Raw genomic sequence first — 22,772 nt, 5'->3', positions numbered from 1 at the left:
TCTCTGCACAGTATCTCTAATGCCACTTGAATCACGTTAATTGGACACTCATAGCTCGAGATATGCTCAAATTACCGAGACTTCGCCTGACAAAAAAAGTACAAAGCATAATGGTGTCACGCTGGCAATCACGGCGTGACCACCAGCGAGACCCATGTTTTTCACTTCAAAAACACATATTTCTTCATCTCCTTTGTTCCTTTGGGTCCTCGGGTCATGTCATGATACTTCAACTCCCTTTATTTCATTTTCTTGTCCTGTAATGACTCCCGAAACTTGCCTTTCTGTCAAGATGACTTCAAAACACAACCAATTGAGCTCCAATTTACATGAAGTTACAACCAATGCCTCCAAATAACCTAAATTACACAAAGGAATCAAATAGGCACATACTTAGCTTCCAATTAACATGAAATCATATGAGTTTGATATCAATTATGCACATAAAAGTACTAAGAATTAGCACTTATCAAGTACAACTAACCATAAGCCTTCAGGGCACAAACTGTATAATCTTCAGGATTTTGGAGTTTGTCCATTTAAGTAATTATTTTGCAACTTTCCCCATTGTCATTACTATATCATACTCATGCCTCTAGGTGAGGAGGCAAGACTTTACCAACAAGATGGTTGGCTATATCGGCATACCAAGGGACTTCGTCCACACCCAACAATTTCTCATCCAGAAAGCACTCATCTATCTTAGGACTAACATCCCCACTCTCTGGTCGTTTAATTCTAGAAAGATGGTCTGCGGCCCTATTTTATGAGCCTTTCTTATCCCGTATCTCTAGGTTAAACTCTTGCAAGAGAAGGAGCCACCTTATCGGTCTAGGTTTCACCTCGGCTTTAGACATCAGATATCTCAAAGCCGCATGGTCTGTGAACACTACAACTTTGGACAAGAGAAGATAGGATCTAAACTTATCAAGGGCAAAAGCAACAGCTAGTAACTCTTTCTCAGTGGTGGTATAATTTTGCTGAGTTTTGTCTAGGGTTTTAGAAGCAAAAGCTATGGCTTGAAAGTATTTGTTCTTTCATTGCCCCAAGACAACACCGACTGAATACCCACTTGCATCACACATTAATTCAAAAGGCAATGCCCAATCCGGGCCAGCTAAAACAGGGGCACTTACCAACTTTGCCTTAATTGTTCTAAAGGCAATTAAGCACTCCTCTCCAAACTCAAACTCAGCATCCTTTACTAGAAGTTTGGTCAAAGGTCTGGCAATCTTAGAGAAATCCTTAATGAACTGTCTGTAAAACCCTGCATGACCAATGAAACTTCTCAAGCAAGAGACAGAGTGGGGTTGGGGCTTGATTTCTATAACAGATGTTTTTGCTTTGTCAACTTCAATCCCCCTCTTCGAAACTTTGTGCCCCAACACTATTCCCTCCTCAACCATATAATAACACTTTTCCCAACTCAACGCAAGGTTTAACTCTTGACACCTGACCATCACTTTCTATAAGTTTTCAAGACACTGCTCAAAGGTTTCCCGCCAAATGGTAAAGTCATCCATAAAGACCACCATGAAGTCTCCTATGTAGTCCCCAAAGATGGCTATCATACGCCTCTTAAAGGTAGCAGGTGCATTACACAAGCCAAATGGCATTCGCGTGTATGCGAAGGTTCCAAAAGGGCAGGTAAACGTGGTTTTTTCTTGGTCATCTAAGGCCACGGGGATTTGGAAATATCCACTCATCCCTTCCAGGAAACAATAGAAACCATGGCCGCTAACCCTCTCGACCATCTGGTCAATGAATGGAAAAGGAAAATGGTCTTTTTGGGTGGCATCATTTAACCTCCTGTAATCAATACACACCCGCCAACCTGTGACCTTCCTAGTAGGGATCAACTCATTTTTCTCACTGGTTTCTACAGTGATTCCCCCTTTCTTGGGTACAACGTGGGTGGGGCTCACGCACGCACTATCAGAAATGGGACAAATCATCCCCACATCTAAGAGTCTTACCACTTCATTTTTAACAACCTCACTCATGTTAGGGTTCAATATTCTTTGGGGTTGGGCTACGGGTTTGGCTTCTTCTTGTAAGAGGATTTTATGAGTACACAAATTAGGGCTAATCCCTTTTAAATCTTGGAGCTTCCACCCAATAGCCCCCTTATTCTTTTTCAACACTCCAACCAGCCTAGCTTTTTGACTCCTCTCAATCTTAGATGAAATCACAACGGGGAGTGTAGAATTGTTCCCCATAAAAACATACTCTTAATGTTCAGGCAATGCTTTGAGCTCACTTTTTTCACTACTCTCAGTCATAACTCCCTCTTGTTTTTCTTTCTCAGTTTCCACCACTAAAATAACCCGTTTCAAGCCAGCTGATTCCTCCTCAACTTCACCAATTAAGTCACAATAGTCTTGACAAATGTCAGCGCAAGAAGAAATAACATCAATATCACACGAGATAATATCATCAATCATACTAGAATCAACATGTTCAAGCATAAATGAATTCAAAGAGTCATTATTTGCACAACTATTAACATGATGCATACGTTTAGCACAACCAACAAAAGTGTCATCAGCAACTTTAGTTTCCATTTCACACCAAGTAAAATTAATGCCCAAACTTGACACATCAAATTTTATTTGATTTTTCACATCACAAACTAAATCGGGCACTATAGACTCAATATGCTCAAGCAAGATATCCACAAAATAACAAGAATCATCAGTAGGCAGGGGTATTTAGTCAACTTAGACACGTCAAAACTAGCACACTCGTCACCAGCATGAATGACTAGCTTCCCACTTCCAACATCAATGAGTGCCCTTGCAGTTGCAAAAAATGGTTTACCAAGGATTAGTGGCACCTCAATGTCAGGATCCATGTCTAATATGGCAAAATCCATAGGAAAAATAAATTTGTCAACTCTAACCAACACGTCTTCAATCACCCCCTTGGGATGTTTGATTGAACGATCAGCTAACTGAATACAAATACGTGTTGGTTTAAGAGTTCCCAAATCTAATTTCTTAAAAATATCAAAGGGCATGAGATTTATACTTGCACCTAAATCAGCTAAAGCCTTAAGAAAATCAGTTTCACCTATTTGGCAAGGAATTGTAAAACTCCCAGGATCTTTCAGCTTTTGAGGTATGTCCTTGTGCAGGATCGCTGAACATTCCTCACCAAGTACCACAATGGTTGATTCTCCCAATTCTTCTTATTAGTGAGGAAATCCTTTAAAAACATGGCATATCGGGGCATTTGTCCCAAAGCATCTACAAAAGGCATGTTAATATGCAATTGTTTTAGAAGGTAAAGAAACTTACCATATTGCATTTTATCCACGTCTTTCTTTACCCTCCCTGGATAGGGGAATGGTGGCCTGTAGACTGGAACATCAATTTTTTCTTTGCCTTTTTCTAAGGCTTTCTTAGCATTTTGATTAGTGGACAGGATTGTCCCGATGTTCTGTTCAGTTCCATTCTCATCATGGTCCTTTAGATTCGCATCCTCAATTGGGCTTTTTGAAGTGGAACCCTTCTGCGATATAGGATCTGGATGTTCTTTGTCACTTCTCAAGGTAATAACTTGAACTCTCTCCCGAGGATTATTTTCTGTGGCACTAGGAAGTGCTCCCCGGGTACTCTCCGCCAATAATTTTGTAACTTGGGCTAGCTGAGTTTCCAGATTGCGAATTGAGGAATTGGACTCTTGCCTGTAGTTTGAGACCTCTTGTCTCACAGCTGAAACTTCATGCCTTATGTCTTGCTTCCATTCTTGCCTCATGTGTCCCATATCTTGCTTGATTTCAGACATCATTCTTATCATTTTCTCTTCAAAACTCTCCCTCGGTGGTTCATCCCTAGAGGATAACCTCCAACTTGCTGTGTGGGCGGTGGTATGTTGGGGCTTCTTCTTTGAGGTTGGTTTTGAGTGTTAATATTACCCTTGTAGGTGCTGTAAGAAGGACTTCCTCCCTAATTTCCTCCTTGTCTCTGGTTTTGCCACCCTTGACTCTAAGATGGGTGTTGTTGCAACCCTTGACCTTGGCTCCAATTTGGGTTTGTGTTACCAACTGAATTGAAGTTTTGAGGTTTATGGTAACCCACAGCACCTACTTGTTCACAACCGGGATCATCATATGTAGAAGTGCACTCTTGGGTACCATGTGGTCCACCACATATGTCACAGTATAGAGCTAGTGACATACACGGATTCCCCTCTTGCGGTTACTTACCCATCTTGTCAATCCTTGCTTGAATCCTTCGAATTTCATGCCCCATTGCTTCAACTCTGGCATCAGAAGCTGTACTGTTACTCACCTCATATAATCCGGACTTAGAATCCCTTTTGTTATACCAACAAGATGTGTTGGCTGAAACGGTCTCAATCAATTCTTCAGCATCTTCTGGTAATGAGGATACAAATGCCCCCTTTGATGAGGAATCCAACAACATCTTATTTTCGTCAGTTAATCCCCCGTAAAAACAACTGATGACGTCCCAAGGATGAAACACATCTGGTGGGCATTGTCGTTTCAGCGCCTTAAATCTCATCAAGGCTTCCCCCAACGATTCCATAGAACCCTGCTTGAAATCCTGAACTTGTTTTCTGATTTTCAATGTCTTTGTTAATGGAAAGAACTCTTGCATAAATTTCCTATGCAGTTGTTCCCATGACCTGAAATGATTGTTGGAATGGGAATCCAACCAACGAGCAGCATCTCCAATGACTGAGAATAGAAACAACTTGAGCCGAACTACCTCTTCAGGTACCCCATTCTGTCTACACATCCCACAGGACTTTACAAACCCGGTGATGTGGCCATGTCGATCCTCAGAAGGTAGACCACTGAATGGAGCATTCTGGACAAGCGTGATAACCGAAGGCTTGATATCGAAGTTGTTTGTTTCAACCGGTGGAATGTATATAGAGTTTTGCATGCTAAACTCCGGGGTCATGAAGTCTACTATGGTTTTCCTTTCTTCTCTTCTAAACCCGCGCTAATTTTCCCTTTGTACATTCCTCCTCCTTGGCTCATAGTACTCATCCCTCGGTATCTCTCGATCCCTCAGCTCAAAGTAGTTCTCTCTTGGCGCAATTCTCCTTCTTGGCTCAAATTATTCTTCCCTCTAATAATACTCAGGTCTTTCATCTGGTTGCTCATAATCGGGATCCCTCTCTTGATATTGCCCAAGATTGGGTGGTGGCCTTTCTTGTTGATTCCTTTCTACCGGTTGAGGAAGTTCGTCTTTTCCTTCCCCATCTCGCAGTGGCGTCCGATTCTGAGGTTCGCCCAGGCCTGCACTTCTCAACGTCTCAGTTGTAACCCCTCCTAGATGGTCACGGGAACCACTTGGTGAGGCCATATTTTCTTGTAACTGTTCTTCGTTTTGGGCTGCCCTATTCCTTCTTCGCACTATCGCGTTAATTTCGTGGTCAATTGCTAGCAAGCCTTGTACCCCTTTAGAACGGGTTTGCATATAAGTGGCTATTCACCTGCAAGCACAGAAACAACAAGTGTTCTTCGCAACTAAAAGTAGTTGCAAGTGAGAGTGGTAACAGATTAACAACTTAAAAGATAAAACGGAGATAAACAAAGTAACTTGCAAAAACAACAAGCAAATAAGGGTAGCTAGACTCTCTAACTTTAATGATTTATCATGTTAACCCAAATGGACTCATTACTCAAGACCGATGCCTTATTCCCCGGCAACGGCACCATTTGAAAGTTGGTTTTAGTGGCGATGTTTAGTGAGTGTCGTTCTCTAGGAATAGCCATTTGGGAATTGAGTAGAGAGGGGTTAAACACAAGATTATTAAGTGTTTGAAAGCTAATCTAAATTGAATATTCGTTTGCATATAGACAATTTTAAAACAACTAAATGATTAAGTAGTGGACAAGGATAAGAGAGGACTTAGATTAAATAGCAATGTACAAATGCTTCTTAGTGTTCTAAATTCTAAGGAAAACAAAGATCAATAATGAAAGTGAAGGCGTTTAGCAAGTGCCAATGCCATTCTCATGGTCATTGGGCTATCACCTAAGTTCTAATTTCATTCTCATGGAAAATAGATTAGATGATGCAATTAATCAAATACCTTGTGTGCTCTATCCCTTCCAACTCCCCTTTCTCAAGAGTGAGTTAGAATTGTGATTAGTTTGGCTATGGTGAATCCCTATTCTCATAGGTGAAGCACCAAATCCAAAATCCCCTTATAAAGTTAGGCCCTAACTAAGCAAGAGTCAAAACATTTTACCAAATTCACAATCAAATTCAATCTAAAGATATTGCAAGCCCTAGGTTTTCCAATTTAATTCATGTTGACATTCATACAAAGCAATTCAATCTAAATCCCTAACTAATTTAACTACTCATAATGAAATTGATAAACTAAAAGAAATTAAAGTAATGAACAATAAATTCAAACTACAAATTATGTGAAATATAAAAGTAAGAAATTGAGAACTTAACTTGATAGAACTTGTAGAATGTAAATCTGAAACTGAAACTGAAAGTTACAATTACATACGTTAATCTCCCTCTAAAGATACTTGATACTTTTGGATTTGCGTCCTTTTAACTGCTTCCAGAATGTCTGGTCACGATGGAGGTCACGGCGTGACCTTCATCATGCTTAGGCATAAGCGTCGCAGGTGTCTACTGGTGACGGTCAACATCACACCGTAACCGCCACCGTGACCAGCATCTCTGTACAATATCTCTGGTTTCTAGACCATTTTTCACATTGTAAACTTCTGAACTAGCCTTTGTGGTTTTCATGAAAGTTGTAGCTCTCTGAGTTTCCTTTCTAATGCTACTTGAATCACGTTATTTGGACACTCGTAATTTGAGATATGCTCAAATTACCGAGACTTCGCCTAACAGAAAAAATAGTACAATGCATAATGGTGTCACACTGGCAATCACGGCGTGACCACCAGCGAGACCCATGTTTTTCACTTCAAAAATGCATATTTCTTCATCTCCTTTGTTCCTTTGGATCTTCGGGTCATGTCATGATACTTCAACTCGCTTTATTTCATTTTCTAGACCTCTAATGACTCCCGGAACTTGCCTTTCTGTCAAGATGACTTCAAAACACAACCAATTGAGCTCCAATTTACATGAAGTTACAACCAATGCCTCCAAATAACCTAAATGACACAAAGGAATCAAATAGGCACATACTTAGCTTCCAATTAACATGAAATCATATGAGTTTGATATCAATTATGCACATAAAAGCACTAAGAATTAGCACTTATCAAGTACAACTAACCATAAGCCTTCAGGGCACAATCTGTATAATCTTCAGGATTTTGGAGTTTGTCCATTTAAGTAATTATTTTGCAACTTTCCCCATTGTCATTACTATATCATACTCATGCTTCGTTAAATATCTCATTAAAAAAAACCTAGTGGGGAAAATTAGTCTAGGAAAAGTGTAACACCCCCTAAAATACATGTTATTTAAAGCCTTAAACATGCAGATATCTAAACCAAACAACCGACACAGCGAAAGACTGAATGAAAGTTATATATAAATAAACTGGGATACAGGGTGCTATGCCACGCTCACAAAGGGAGAACGCTCAGGCAAACATCTGCAATGTTGAAATCTAAACCAATATCTCAACGTACTAAGTCTAAGCTGGCTCACTGGTCACAAAACATAAAGAAGATGCTATACTAGCTGCACTAGACCGCGCACTCGTCTAAACATCACCTGAAAGAACACAATAAACATGGGACAACGCCCGGTCAGCGAATAATGCTGGTAACCCACCAATACATGTGAAATATCATACATAGATAAGGTATAAGTTGTAAAGCCATTTTCGAAACGGAATACACATATACATAAGTCCAAAACAAAGAGTAATAGTCAACACAAGACTCAACACTCTCAACAAGAACACGGGAACACATCCCAAGACTACAAAGAACAACAACGACTCACAAGAAGTCTCAAGGTATGATCTATCATTACACAATACATCAACACCCGACATGCATAACTCAAAGGAATAGAGACACAACACATGGGAACACATGCCTTTGTGACTACACACGTCACAAGAAGAGAATTCACATAAACGGCTACACAAGCCCTCGTGACATCACCCATCACGAGTTGATATGCCTTCCTTATGTCCGATTCCAACCTTATGGCTATCCCCAACCTTATTTCTTCTTCCAACCATTACCTCCAGGACCCCTGTACAACCAAGTCCACCCTTTTCCCTACTGGGACCGTCGTCCCCCACCAACGACCACCAACGAGACCACCGATTCATAGTACACGAGGGTACCGATCACACACACGACAACACATGCCACCCAAGAAACACGTGAACCTTACACAAAGGTCACAAACTCCATAATCGCGTCATGGCCACCCAGAGGACCACTGCAATACCTTGGTGACTAGTGTCCCATACTACTAATCGTGCAATCCATGTAAAGCCACACACACCACACCACAACAGGAATCAATCAACGGATCACAACGAAGATGTGAAACCATATTCAATCAAGGAATGGATCACGGTCCAACAACAACGATCAATAACACAAGTTATCATCAACCCATCGGAAGGTACAAACAACACACATGCTAGCATTTGAACACCGAACTAGCATGCTTATCAAACGGGTAAACAAAACGTAGTTCTGAAGAACACACAAGACTCATCACGGTTCAACGAAACACAATGTTGAACACTTAGCACGATTCAAGACACCAAAACCTACATGAAATCCTACCATATAGTTCTAGACATACGAAACATCAAGAAGACACTCAAATCGTTCCACTAAAGAACATCGGGAAGTCAAAAGACTGAATACCGAGTCAAAAGAATCACGGGGAACAAATCCCCGCCCAACCACAATACGTACCCCGCGGGTGGGCCCACGGGTAGTGCCCTACCCGTTGTTCCGTCCGCGGGTACAGGCCCTCCAACTTCATGTACCACTCTAGATATGCATTTTCACAAGACAATGCATAAACACTCACATTTCGTAGCAAAATCACATGTAGAATCCAAGAAATCACATATAGGTAAGCAAAATAGATTTTGTAGAGCATGGGTTACCTCTTGAAGACTAAAAACCTTCAATTTACACCTCAACAAGCTCCTAACAAAGCTCACCTTCCAAACCCACTTCAAGAGCACACCAAAAGATCATAAAGATCATATCCTTAAGAAAAGAAACCTTAGAAAATACTAAAAGCAGAAAATGAACTTAGATCTTACCCTCCTAGATGCCCAAATGTATGAAAGGTTGAATCTTGGAGGCAACTCTTGAAGTTTTGGCAAGGCTTCAACTTGGCTTGGAAGAAAAGCTATCTGCCTTTTTTAGAGATAAGGTGGAGCTAGAATTTGGAAATTGTAAGGAAAGAAATGAGGGTGGTCTACTAGGTTAGCTTACAATACTAACACCAAGTGAAAGGTCAAGAATACCCTTACTAACATAAGGAAGTGTAAGGAAACAAGGGAACTCCTTTTAAAGCTCAAGGTACAACTTTGACTTTGGGGTTGACTAGTCAATTACTAGTCACCGACTATTGAATTTTTAGGATTTTAAGCAATTTGATTACAAATTGAAATAGGATTAATTAATTAATCAATCCCTTAATCGAATTTGGATTTTGGGGTGTCACATTCTCTCCCCCTTCAAAGAAGCTTCGTCCCCGAAGCTTGGGTACGACGAATTAAAAGGAAACGGTGAGAAGAAACAACAATGTGACAAGAGTGTCAAGAAAAATCTCTCTTGGTCAAAATCCAAAAGTTTCCACAAGAATTCAAGGCAAGGAATAAGGTATTTCAAAACAAGGATTGACAAGAATTAAACAAACGGATAAATTGAGCATGTCAAACTCTAGTCCCAACACAACACCAACTATTAACCAACAACTAAGAACTAGACAACCAACTCAAAACACCAACTACAAAACTAACTAAACAACAAAACAACAAACAAGAACAAGCACAAAAGCAACCAGAAACAACCAACAAATGGCAACAACAGCTAAGAAGATACAACTACCAAGGAAGGACGAACAAGATAGCCACGGCTCCACACTAGAAGGACTCGCTCTCCGACTCCTCGGATTCTTCATCATCTTCTCCTCTACGACTGGAACTGGCCTCTATCTGATCTAGCCTTTGGTGCACGGCGAAGAATTGCGTCTTCATGAAGGCGAAACTCTCTTCGATCATGCGGTTCTGCTGACGAAGCAAGGTGACAACACGCTCCTCATGCGTCATGGAGTCGTGCTCCCTCTTGGTGCGAGCTTCCCTTCTGCGTTGGTTCTCTTCACTATCAGAATCACTTTCTTCAGCCTCAACAGCTTCCGGTGCTCCTACCTCATCCTCACGGCCTGATTCATCTTCAACTTCTTCATCGCCTCCCAAACTCTGAATAGTGAGGTTCAACTTCCCGGCATGGATCCCTAGCTCGGCTGCCAACTCGGCCCTTTCTTCAGGTGCTTTCCTTGACACTTCTTCAAGCGTGATCTAGTCACCATCATCCAGCTGAAATAAGTTACAACTCCGAAGGTTGGTGGCATCCAACACCAACTTTCCCACAGCCTTCGGAAGACAACCGTCCACACTCACACCTCTCCTAACCAAAATCCAGCTCAACACCATCCCATACGGTAGGCTTTTCCGATTATGATCACAATTGAAAACCATGTGTTGTAACATCAAAGTTGGCAGGTTGAACTTAACCATATTCTTGAGGCAAAAGGCAAAGGTGCACTCCAACTTTCCCAACAAATTACTTTTGTTGTTATTGGGCAACAAACAATCCGATACCAACATAACCAAGATCCTCTGTTCCGCAGACAACCACTTTTTCTCCGGCCCTAAAGCTTGAGTGAAACAACTCGTGCGACCCATCAAATAGCTCAAATAGTCCCGGTACCCCATGGTATCCGTACTAATCCATGACTTACCGCTATACTGAGCAACTCCCGAAGCGGATAAACTCAAAAGGTGAGCCAGCCTCTTTTCAGATAGCACAACCTTCACACCTCTCACTTTAGAAGTGATTTCAAGCTTATCACCATCCTTCGTCACTAACATGTGACGATAAAATTCTTTGACCAAACTCGGGTAAGTCTCGGCCCTTATGGCTAGAAACCCATCGAACAAACCTTGGAATCTAAGCATATCTAACAAAGAATTAGGAAAAGATTCCGGATCAAAGGCTTTACCTTCAAGAACAAGGTAGTGGGCATCCACCCATTCCACTTTTCTAGCCAAGCTTGACCTTCTAGGCATGGTAGGAGATGACCCAAAGCTTAACAAACGAAGGCCACAACTTTCCTTTCTTCTCCACTCACTCCCTGCGACTCCCTCTCTCTCGCGCTCTCCTTTCTCGGTGACGAAGCTCGCTCGGTTCAGCGGCGAGACGGTTGACGGCGGCGAACGGCGAAGCGGTGGCAGCTGGCTGCTGCGTTGGCGGCTGCTGTGTCGGCGGTGGGTGGCGGGCTGCAGGTGGTGGCGACGGGTGGGAAGGGTATCGGTGGTTTACCGGTAGAGAAAAAGAGAAGAAGAAAACTTGGGAAATTAGGGATTTTTGGGGAAAAATTGGGGAAAAGATGATTTAATTTGGGGATTTGGGTAAAGTGGAAATTTATGGTTTAGATGGAATTAAAATTGAATAGGTTCAAAAAAGGTAATTAGCTCAAGTGGTTTAGAGGTTGGGTTGGTAAAGAATCGGCTTGGGTTTGAAAGTCAAGGGTTGCAATTACATTTTCACTTGACTTTTAAGCTACACAAGAAAGGATTTTTGATATGGATTCTCTATTCTTGACGTCAAGGAATATTTGGGAAATTTAGAGAGTTCTCAAAAGAAGGTTTGCAAGAACATCCAAGTACAAGGATTATAGAGTTCACCCAAGTATAAGTCATTCCAAAGATACATAACTAAGCTCACAATGAAACTTACCCTCGAAACTAAGGGTATCATCTATCAAGAAGAGCTTACACTTAACTCCAAAAGAATCGTCATAATAGGGAAACACAACAAGGATAGCCAAGTAACTTCAAGTAGGCAACGAAGAAACACAAGATAACACTCAAGGCAACAAGGAACATGATACGCACGAAAAACAAGGGTAGGCAAGGAAAAGATTACCTGCTAGCTCCTCCTCCACCAAACCCTCAGACTCTGCCTGCGAACGCCCCATCACGAAAACTCTCCCAGATGGCTTAGCTGCAGCTGCTCCACGACCCGAGCTACCTCCCGCTGCTCTTCCAGCTCCTGGGGGTGGCGGCAACACCCTCTGATTGTCTTGCTGGGGACACTCTGTGACTTTGTGACCACGATCTCCGCATCGGAAACTCCGAAACACCTGGCCATGACAATCTTGGCCTGCATGCACCTTCCCACATCTACGGCAAACAACCGTCTTAGCCTGATTCCCTTGCTCCATCCGGTTAGGTCCTTAGGTTGAAGATGACACGTTCTTGGCTTGAAGGCTCGGTCGTGGCTTCTTAAAGGTGGAAGAACCCCCGCTCTCGGTCCTCTTCCTTGCTAGCTCATAAGATCCTCTCTGAAGCTGCTGAACACGGTACAGATCAGCGGCACTCACATAAGCATCCTTAAGAGAACTCGGCTTGCTCACAGTCAAAGCTTTTCGCGCCTCAAAATTCAAACCGGCCACGAATTTCTTGACCTTAGCGAGCTCCGTAGGCACGAGCATCCGAGCAAAAGGCGCCAACTCCAAGAACTTCTTGTGGTATTTGACCACAGACAGAGATCCTTGCTGCAGATGGAGAAACTCTCCATACATGGCGGCTCGCACATGTGTCGGGTAAAACCTCTCGCGCATCCTATCCTTAAATGCGGACCAGTTGAACTCAGGCTCTTCAAGGATGGCCGGACCCTCATGAATCCACCACAGATCAGCCTCATGGCAAAAGTAGAACGTTGCCAATTCTACCCTTCTCTCTTCGGGACAACCCACAATTGCGAAGATCTTGTCGAACACCCTCAACCATTCTTCCAAAACCACCGGGTCTTCTTCACCCGCGAAGCTCGGTGGCCTGTGACCCGAGACCAAGCGACCTATATCTCAGTGCCCAGCAGGTTGAGGAGGTGGCACATGGTGATTGTTGCTCAGCAAGGCTTCACTAAGCGTCTGCATCGTCTGCGTCAGCTGGTGGAGATTCTGAGCGAGCTGCTCATTTGTAGGGGTCTCCGGGGTGCGTGTTCGGGGACGAGGAGGCATCGCAAACATCTACAACAAAAACATGGTTACCAAAAGATAGCAAACAAGCAATGAACAGAAAGCAAACTCTGCTCACCGCGCAACCTAGAGTCCTATGCCTAACAGTTAGATTCTTAAGGTCGCGTAAAGGTTTCAAACCACACTTAGCCACTTAGAAAGTCTAAACTTAACCCTCCTAGGCTCAAACCTAGGCTCTAATACCAACTGTAACACCCCCTAAAATACATGCTATTTAAAGCCTTAAACATGCAGATATCTAAACCAAACAACCAACACAGCGGATGACTAAAAGAAAGTTATATATAAATAAACTGGGATATGGGGTGTTGTGCCACGCTCACCAAAGGGTGAACGCACAGGCAAACATATGCAATGTTCAAATCTAAACCAATATCTCAACGTACTAAGTCTAAGCTAGCTCACAGGCCACAAAGCATAAAGGACATGCTATACTAGCTGGCACTAGACCGCGCACTCGTCTAAACATCACCTGAAAGAACACAATAAACATGGGACGACGCCCGGTCAGCGAATTATGCTGGTAACCCACCAATACATGTGAAATATCATACACAGATAAGGTATAAGTTGTAAAGCCATTTTCGAAACGGAATACATATATACATAAGTCCAAAACCAAGAGTAATAGTCAACACAAGATTCAACACTCTCAACAAGAACACGGGAACACATCCCAAGACTACAAGGAACAACAATGACTCACAAGAAGTCTCAAAGTATGATCTATCATCACACAATAGATCAACACCTGACATGCATAACTCAAAGGAATAGAAACACAACACACGGCAACACATACCTTTGTGACTACACACGTCACAAGAAGAGAATTCACAACAACGGCTACACAAACCCTCGTGACATCACCCATCACGAGTTGATATGCCTTCCTTATGCCCGGTTCCAACCTTATAGCTACCCCCAACCTTATTTCTTCTTCCAACCATTACCTCCAGGACCCCTGTACAACCAAGTCCAACTTTTTCCCTCCTGGGACCGTCGTCCCCCACCAACGACCACCAACGAGACCACGGATTCATAGTACACGAGGGTACCGATCACACACACGGCAACACATGCCACCCAAGGACCACGTGAACCTTAAACAAAGGTCACAAACTCAATAATTGCGTCATGGCCACCACAAGGACCACTGCAATACCTTGGTGACTAGTGTCACATACCACTAATCGTGCAATGCAGGTAAAGCCACACACACCACAACAAAATAGGAATCAATCAACATATCACAACGAAGATACGAAACCATACTCAATCAAGGAACGGATCACAGTCCAACAACAACGATTAATAACACAAGTTATCATCAACACATCGGAAGGTACAAACAACACACACGCTAGCATTTGAACACCGAACTAGCATGCTTATCAAACGGGTAAACCAAACACAGTTCCGAAGAACACACAAGACTTATCACGGTTCAACGAAACACAATGTTGAACACTTAGCACAATTCAAGACACCAAAACCTACATGGAATCCTACCATATAGTTCTAGACATATGAAACATCAAGAGGACACTCAAATAGTTCCACAAAAGAACATCGGGGAGTCAAAAGACTAAATACCGAGTCAAAAGAATCACGGGGAACAAATCTCCGCACAACCACAATACGTACCCCGCTGGTGGGCCCACGGGTAGGCCCCTACCCGTGGTTCTGCCCATGGGTACAGGCCCTCCAACTTCATGTACCCCGCGGGTGGGCGGCGGGTTGGACCCCTACCCGCCGTTCCGCCCGCGGGTACACATAGTTGCACAAACAATCCCTTCGGGGATTTTCATCTCCAAGCTCAAATTCAATTCCAAAACATGCCAAATCTCACCAAATACAACAAAATGACTTGAATCAAAGGCATAACCAAGCAATGGCATACATGAACCCTAATAACAAGCTCTAGATATGCATTTTCACAAGACAATGCATAAACACTCACATTTCATAGCAAAATCACATGTAGAATCGAATAAATCACATATAGGTAAGCAAAATAGATTTTGTAGAGCATGGGTTACCTCTTGAAGAATAAAAACCTTCACTTTACACCTCAACAAGCGCCTAACAAAGCTCACATTCCAAACCCACTCAAGAACACACCAAAAAATACTAAAAGCACAAGATGAACTTAGATCATACCTTCATAGATGCCCAAATGTATGAAAGGTTGAATCTTGGAGGCAACTCTTGAAGTTTTGGCAAGGCTTCAACTTGGCTTGGAAGAAAAGCTATCTACCTTTTTTAGAGAGAAGGTGGAGCTAGAATTTAGAAACTGTAATGAAAGAAATGAGGGTCGTCTACTAGGTTACCTTACAATACTAACACCAAATGAAAGGTCAATAATACCCTTACTAACATAAGGAAGTGTAAGGAAACAAGGGAACTCCTTTTAAAGCTCAAGGTACAACTTTGACTTTGGGGTTGACTAGTCAATTACTAGCCCCCGACTATTGAATTTTCAGGATTTTAAGGAATTAGATTTCAAATTGAAATAGCATTAATTAATTAATCAATCCCTTAATCGAACTTGGATTCCGGGGTGTCACAAAAGGAGTGCATGATGTATGTGTCTTTAGTCATCAATCTTCAGGATTTATCCATGTAAAATTATACTCACCCTCAAGATAACAATCTTGATGTCCTATACATATTGACTATACGAAAGATCATAGTTCGTAACTTACTAACTTTTATACTTATTATTTTTGTGATTTTTGTTCATCACATTTTGAGAAAATCCATCAGGGATTTTAAATATAAATAGACAGTTACCCATATAAATATGTGATAACTATGTCTATTAACTACATATCTAATTTATTTCCTGCTAGTTTTATTGAATAGTGGAATATAAAGCCATGAATAATATTGGGTCTCTGCGAAAACCCTCAACTCGCCTTTTATTAGCGAGTTTTGATTTGTTTGCCTTAATTTCTATTTTCTATCAAAACAGTTAGCACGCTTCGGGCATTATACTACTGCTTCAATTTCTGGATCCAGATTTAAGTATTTATGAGCAATAGAGGCAAAATATATATGTTGTCGACAACTGTAACAACTTTGTAAATATCTTCTATAAACATGGAAATTTTGTATCAACCAAATATATGGCGTTTCCGAATAGTATTTGAATTTGGTTGTTCCGTTTCTCCAGTATTTTAGTTATTTTGTGCACCTACAATTTTACTGAGGTTTTCGCCTTCTTGACGAATATCTTCAGGATAAAATTTCTATATTTCTGGAGTGATGAAATTTCTATACTAGATCTAGTTTTGTATATTCTTAAACTAATATATGCTTCTGGCATAATGGTAGAGATGTTTAGTCCTAGTTGGAGATTTCAACTCTTAAGATATTTTCTATGGACTTAGTCACTCCTTGGGATTTCTAGTAGATAATTTGTTCAATGTCTCAACTTCTGGTTCTATAAGGCTAGTACATGGGTTTGAAGATTTTTATCAATTTTTTGGCATTTAATTAATTAGAAATTTCAAATCCCCCCATAATGCCGAAAAAATATCTTATACTGAAACCAGCATCACTGTTGATTTCTCATGAGGGGATATAGCTAGAAGGGTGGCATACTAAAACAATTAAACTAGCGTATGTGATATGTAGCGTATGTGATATGTAGTGGATCAGGATATTGGTTATTAAATTTTTGAAGGCCCCAAAATAAAAATAGATCATTTAAAAATTAGCTTCAGGCTAACTAACATGATGTGATTCACTTTTAAACTTCCAAGCAAATTTCGTTTAAAATAATAATTATATCATGTAATCACATCGTGACAATATTATAAACTATTTTTGGTAGAATAACATAGCACTAAAGATAGGAAGTCAAGACTTCTTCTATGAATTATATTTCTTGATGGATTTATAAATATCAAAGTTATGTACTTATACTGGAGTACAACATATTCACATACCACCCGAAAGGTACTATCCGGGAAGTAAACCCGTCGAGAAAAAGTAAACATAGAGAATTAAACTTCAAGAAGTAAATTGATTGCAATAATTTATTGATCATGCGATCCTTCAGGGATTAACTTAGGCTCTATGAATCTTTTCCGATCAAATATTCATAGCCAAGGTGAAAAAGCACGTGAGCCTTAAATGCAAGATTTAGCTTAAGAATTTAATTTTATTTCAATTATAAAGCTAGAATAGATGCAATCCTACTCCAGATATAATACAGAACATAAAATAGATAGCATTAAGAGAAATTATGCACTAGGAAATGTTCACGCAGTTCGGAGCCTCAGTCCTACATCTGCGGGGCCACTCACATCAACCCAAATCCACGATGATAAAAATGAGTACAAGAGGAGAGTTAATTACAAACTAAAGTATAACCTATAACTACTCCAGAGCCTACTCCAGTGGACACGATGTGCAGGCGATCTTCATTGCTTCATGAACTGGTTAAGGACCTTTCTTCACACTCAACAATACAGAATATATTTGGAATAATTAACCAAGGAATTTTAGAGTAAAATCATGTGAAAGAGTGTGTAATCAATGCTAAACAAAGTAGCATTTTATATAGGTAGTAAGTGATCCTTCGATCCACAAATCAAGCACTCTTTCCATCTTTGATTTCGGCTGCTCCAGTAGATTTAGATCTCCTCTTTGATAGGGTCTTGACTGGAATAAATGATTTGAAGAAGTTTCATACCTCCTGGATTACTTTCTTGCGCTGATCCAGTCAACTACTCCAGACGTTATGACTAATCCAGATCTACTTTGACAACTAATCTAAGCCAATATTAAGAGGTTTAAACGTGCAACATTTTCACACTTACAATCTCCCCCTTTGGCTATTAGTTGACAAAACTACCAAAAGGATTTCACCGGCTTAAAAAATAAAACAATTGCCAGATGAGTAACAAGATACAAATTTGACAAGCGGATTAGTCACTAGTCAAGAGTAGCTAGACACACACCCTTCTTAGACTTAACCAATGATGTTCCAGAGAATTCAAACACATTTAAAGCATACAAGCACATAGAGAATTAAAACACAGAGAAAACACAGAGCACATATAATTCACTAACCGCTTAGTAGTTATCACAGAGTCAAAGCAAAACACGCAAAAACTTATCCCATACCTACACATAGTTTAGAAGCAGATAGTAGATAGCACACCACATTTATTCACTGGCACTTATGGTAAGTTCTAAAAAAGTATGCACACCCCCTTACTACGTGCCGGGACCTTACTACGTGCACTCCCCCTTTTTGTCAAGCTAATGGAGAAAGAGCAGAATCAGGACTGGGTGGAGGAGGAGGAGGTCTCCAAGGCTTCATCATCACCAGCAGGAGCAACAGAAGAGACATTCTCAAGAGAGGCAAAGTAACGATTGGCACGGCGCAGCTGAGCCTCGACAGTAGAGATGGAGGATTGAAGGGAAAGAGAGGCATCCTTCATGGTAGCAATGTGCGAAGTGAGAAAGGTGACTTGCTGTCTAAGTACAGCCAGTGTCGAAGCAGATTCAGTAGCAGAAGCAATCGGTGTAGAGTCTATGCCTGTGGTTGGTGGATCAGCTGGAGCATGAGCAGGTGGAATTGATGAGAGAGTGGCCTGATCATCATAGTGCGACATTTGGAAGATGCAAGAGGCCATAGATGTCTTGTGAGGGATATGGCAGAGCTCTTTGTTGGAATAGAGTTGTAGACCTTGTTGTTGTAAAATCCCGGTGGTCAGACATGGAAACGGGAGATAAATCTTGGCTTCCTTCTTTTTAGCAAAGCTCATAAGGTGATGATAAATAAGACGTCCAAGATCAATGGGCAGTTGATGCCTGACTTTGTATAACAGAGAAGCCATCTTCTTGGTGACGGTATGCACAGAAACATACAGAATCCATTTGCGTGATGCTAATCGGAACAGAACAGAGTAAACAGTCGTAAGAACATTCGAAGGAAGACCATCTTTCGGCCAAGCAGTAACCTCGTTGTGAGTAAGATGCGATGCGAGAAAATCCCCAGCAGGCTCAAACAAATCATCACAAGCATCACGCTGAAAATAAGTATTTATAATAGAGGGACTGAAGTCATACCAAACAACCCTCAAGAAAACCTGATGATAGTGTGGAGAAGCCGGTAGGAGAGAATCATATTGGAGATTTTCATAGAATTCTGGGATTAGCCAAGCAGAGTAAGCACCCACATTCTGAATAGTGTGAAGTAGATTTTGAGCACGAAGAAGAGGAATGATGTTGCACGTGCGGATGAGATACTCAATACTAAAATTCTTCTCAACAAGGATGTCATGATTCGAATGTTGTTGCCATAGTGATTCCAAAGCAGGAGAGGACAGAATTGGTCTGAACATTGTCTCCTTGGATACCTTAGAGGTTTTGGACTTAGAAGATGCGGCTAGCTTTGGAGCAGGAGCAGAGGCTAGAGGAGGAGCTAGAGTAGACATGCCAGTCCTCGATCTAGTACGCAGAGCAAGGCTAGTCAGACGATGTTCAGAATGTTTACTTGGGCGAGTTTCAGATCCAAATTCAATATCTTCAGACAGATTCAATTTTCTCTTAGCTGTTGGAGCTGGGATAGGCACAACTTGAGTTTCATCTGGATCAGTGACTTTGCCCTTCCCTTTGGCCTTAGATGTTGCAAACGACACAGTGATCACTGGGACAGCCCTTTGTGCACGGGCAGTGTTGGGCATATTGGCAATGATATCCGACATAATATCTGCTTGTACGGAGGGATCCTCAGGCTCAGAGACTATGTCATGAATAGAAACCCCAACATCCTCTGGAACAGAGCCTCGAGCAAAGGCAGGATCGGCAGCTGGAGCAATAATTGGAGCAGCGGCTGGAGTAGAAGCTGTAGCAGAGGCTGGATCTTGTGAGTGCTCAGCCATTTTGGGGATGGCCTCGTCTGAGCGTTGTGGTAGGGAACCTTTGAAAGCAATTGTAGACAGAGGCACAAGAGACAGACCGGCAGAGGGATCCTAAGACAAAAAGCATAGCAACAACACAAAGCAAACCAAACACAACCAAGCCGATAAAAGCAAATTAGAACACAAGGATGTTCTGCATGCCTAGGAAAAAGCAACAGGTTATTACTTCCTAAGAGGATAAAGAAATCAAACCATAGATTGAGCCCGTAGCTGTCGAGCCCGAAGCTCTGCCTGAAGATCCTCTTTGTCGAACACCTCAACAAGAGGCCAGAGATCATCTATGATGCCCGAAGCTCTGGCAAAGATCTCTTTTGAGTCTCTCATAGACAATTCTTCCATTAGAGATGGACGTCGAAGTAGAGTCGTAAGCACACGGAGGGAGGAAAGATTCGAAATCAGAGCGATGCGCCGAAGGATTTGGCGATAAAGATGCAATCACTCATCCTCAGTAAGGTAAAATAGGAAAGGATTGAGATTAGAATGGCCAGCCATGTGAGAGAGAGGAGATAGCGAGTAGATTTGATGGAAGATTTTGTCTAGGATTCGAATTTGCGAAGGAAAGTTTGAGAAGAGTTAAAGGAAATGGAGAGAGATATTAGGGATTATATTCTAAAAATTGGGGATGGAGACTGCGGTGTATAACAGCCAGGAGAAAGAAAAAATAATAAAAAATGTTGAGACATTTAGTGCCGTCTAATGACTGATTATACTGTCTGGAGTACTGACTGGAGCAGAGAGCGGATCTGGAGGACTTTCAGGATTAAATCTAAGAAGGAAAAAACAAACACAAAACAAAGAAACACAAAAATATTTATTATTTCAAGAAAAAGAAAAACAAACTTAGATGGAAAACCTGCACACTCCAAGAGCAGCCCGGAGTAACTCAAACCTTGCATTGTCAAGTGGTTTTGTAAAAAGGTCAGCTAGATTTTTCTCCGTTGAAATGTACTCCAGATTGATATCCTTGTCCTCTACCAATTCTCTTATGAAGTGATGCCGTATTTCAATATGTTTATTATGGGAATGCTGAACTGGGTTCTTGGAGATGTTGATAGCACTGGTATTGTCGCAGTAGAGTGTCATGCACTCTTGATGTAAACCATAGTCTAGAAGCATTTGTCTCATCCATAGGAGTTGCGTACAGCGGCTACCAGCTGCTATATATTCAGCTTCACCTGTGCTGAGAGATATTGAATTTTGTTTCTTACTTAGCCAGGCAACTAAGTTTTTTCCAAAGAAGAAACAACCACCAGAGGTACTTTTGCAATCATCTGCATTCCCAGCCCAGTCGGCATCACTGTATCCTACAAGATTCATGTTAGTATCATTGGAAAACCAAATGCCATAATTGAGAGTACCTTTAACATATTTAATTATTCTTTCCACGACTTTGAGGTGTGATTCTTTAGGGGCTGCTTGAAATCTGGCACATATTCCAACACTGAGCATAATTTCTGGACGACTTCCTGTTAGGTACAGTGGACTTCCGATCATGCTCCTATATAGAGTAGGATTAATTGGCTTCCCTGATTCATCTTTGCTTAATTTTGTAGTTGTAGATATTGGCGTTCGTGTTTCTTTAGCTGACTCAAGTTCAAACTTCGTTAGAAGGCTTTTTGCATATTTTTCTTAAGATATAAAAATACCTTCATTGGTTTGTTGAACTTATAGTCCTAGAAAATAGATTAGTTCACCGATCACACTCATTTCGAATTCCTGTTGTGTGACTTGAACCAGTTGATCTGTAGCACCTGTTTCAGTGGAACCAAAGATAATATCGTCAACATAAACCTGAGCAATTGTAATATGTTTACCTGACCTTTTGATAAATAAGGTTTTGTCGACTCCCCCTCGGTTGTAGCCGTGCTGGAGAAGATACTGAGATAGTCTTTCATACCAGGTCCTTGGAGCTTCTTTTAGACCATATAAAGCCTTGTCCAGTTTGTAGACATGGTCAGGATGATGAGGGTCTTCGAAGCCTTTAGGTTGGGCAACATATATATCTTCGGATAGATATCCATTTAGAAAAGCCATTTTGACATCCATCTGATACATCTTTATTCCTAGAGCACACGCTATACATAGTAGAAGGCGAATAGATTCTAGGCGTGCTACAAGTGTAGCCTTATGCAACCAGTCTTGCTTTGTTGCGAGCAATATTTCCAGCTGAATCAGTCTTGTTGCGAAAGATCTACTTTGTTCCAACAACATTTACACTGTCTTGTCTAGGGACTAGATTACATACCTTGTTACGTTCAAATTGCCCGAGTCCTTCCTGCATAGCTTTAATCCAGTGTTCATCATATATGGCTTCTTTTACCGTTTTGGGTTCGATCTTTGACGTGTAACATGTATACCCTGCAAGCTCGAGGTAATTTCGCTTAATCCCTGTAGTTCGTACTCCAGAGGATGGGTCTCCTATGATGTTTTGAGTAGGATGATCTTTATGAGTTCGGATAGCCACTTCAAGTGCTCCAGCATCTGGTTCAGGACCAGGTTCTGGACTAGTAGATGATGGAGTTGGAGTAGGATCTGATGACGCAATTTCAAGAGGTTCTGGATTATTTGTGTCAGATTCTGGAG

At 41.4% G+C, this 22,772-nt stretch overlaps 1 protein-coding gene across 1 annotated transcript; it reads right to left on the bottom strand.

The window, feature by feature from the left end:
- Positions 1-2,644: 2,644 nt before the first annotated feature.
- LOC109155206 lies at positions 2,645-3,792 on the bottom strand. The gene is made up of 2 exons (XM_019302923.1): positions 3,300-3,792; positions 2,645-3,186 (listed from the first exon to the last, which is right to left on the bottom strand). The coding sequence occupies exons 1-2, from the start codon at positions 3,790-3,792 to the stop codon at positions 2,645-2,647; spliced, it is 1,035 nt and encodes a 344-aa protein (XP_019158468.1).
- Between the last annotated feature and the right edge of the window lie 18,980 nt (positions 3,793-22,772).

This window comes from Ipomoea nil, unplaced genomic scaffold (assembly GCF_001879475.1).
Source record: "Ipomoea nil cultivar Tokyo-kokei standard unplaced genomic scaffold, Asagao_1.1 scaffold2694, whole genome shotgun sequence".
In the NCBI taxonomy this organism is placed as follows: Eukaryota; Viridiplantae; Streptophyta; class Magnoliopsida; order Solanales; family Convolvulaceae; genus Ipomoea; species Ipomoea nil.
This window is presented reverse-complemented; position numbering and strand designations above follow the sequence as displayed.

Coding starts and splice junctions, on each gene's coding strand:
- LOC109155206 (XM_019302923.1), bottom strand. CDS start 3,792: ATGATGTCTGAAATCAAGCAAGATATGGGACACATGAGGCAAGAATGG. Junction 3,187..3,299: donor CGTGGATAAAATGCAATATG/GTAAGTTTCTTT, acceptor ACTAATAAGAAG/AATTGGGAGAATCAACCATT.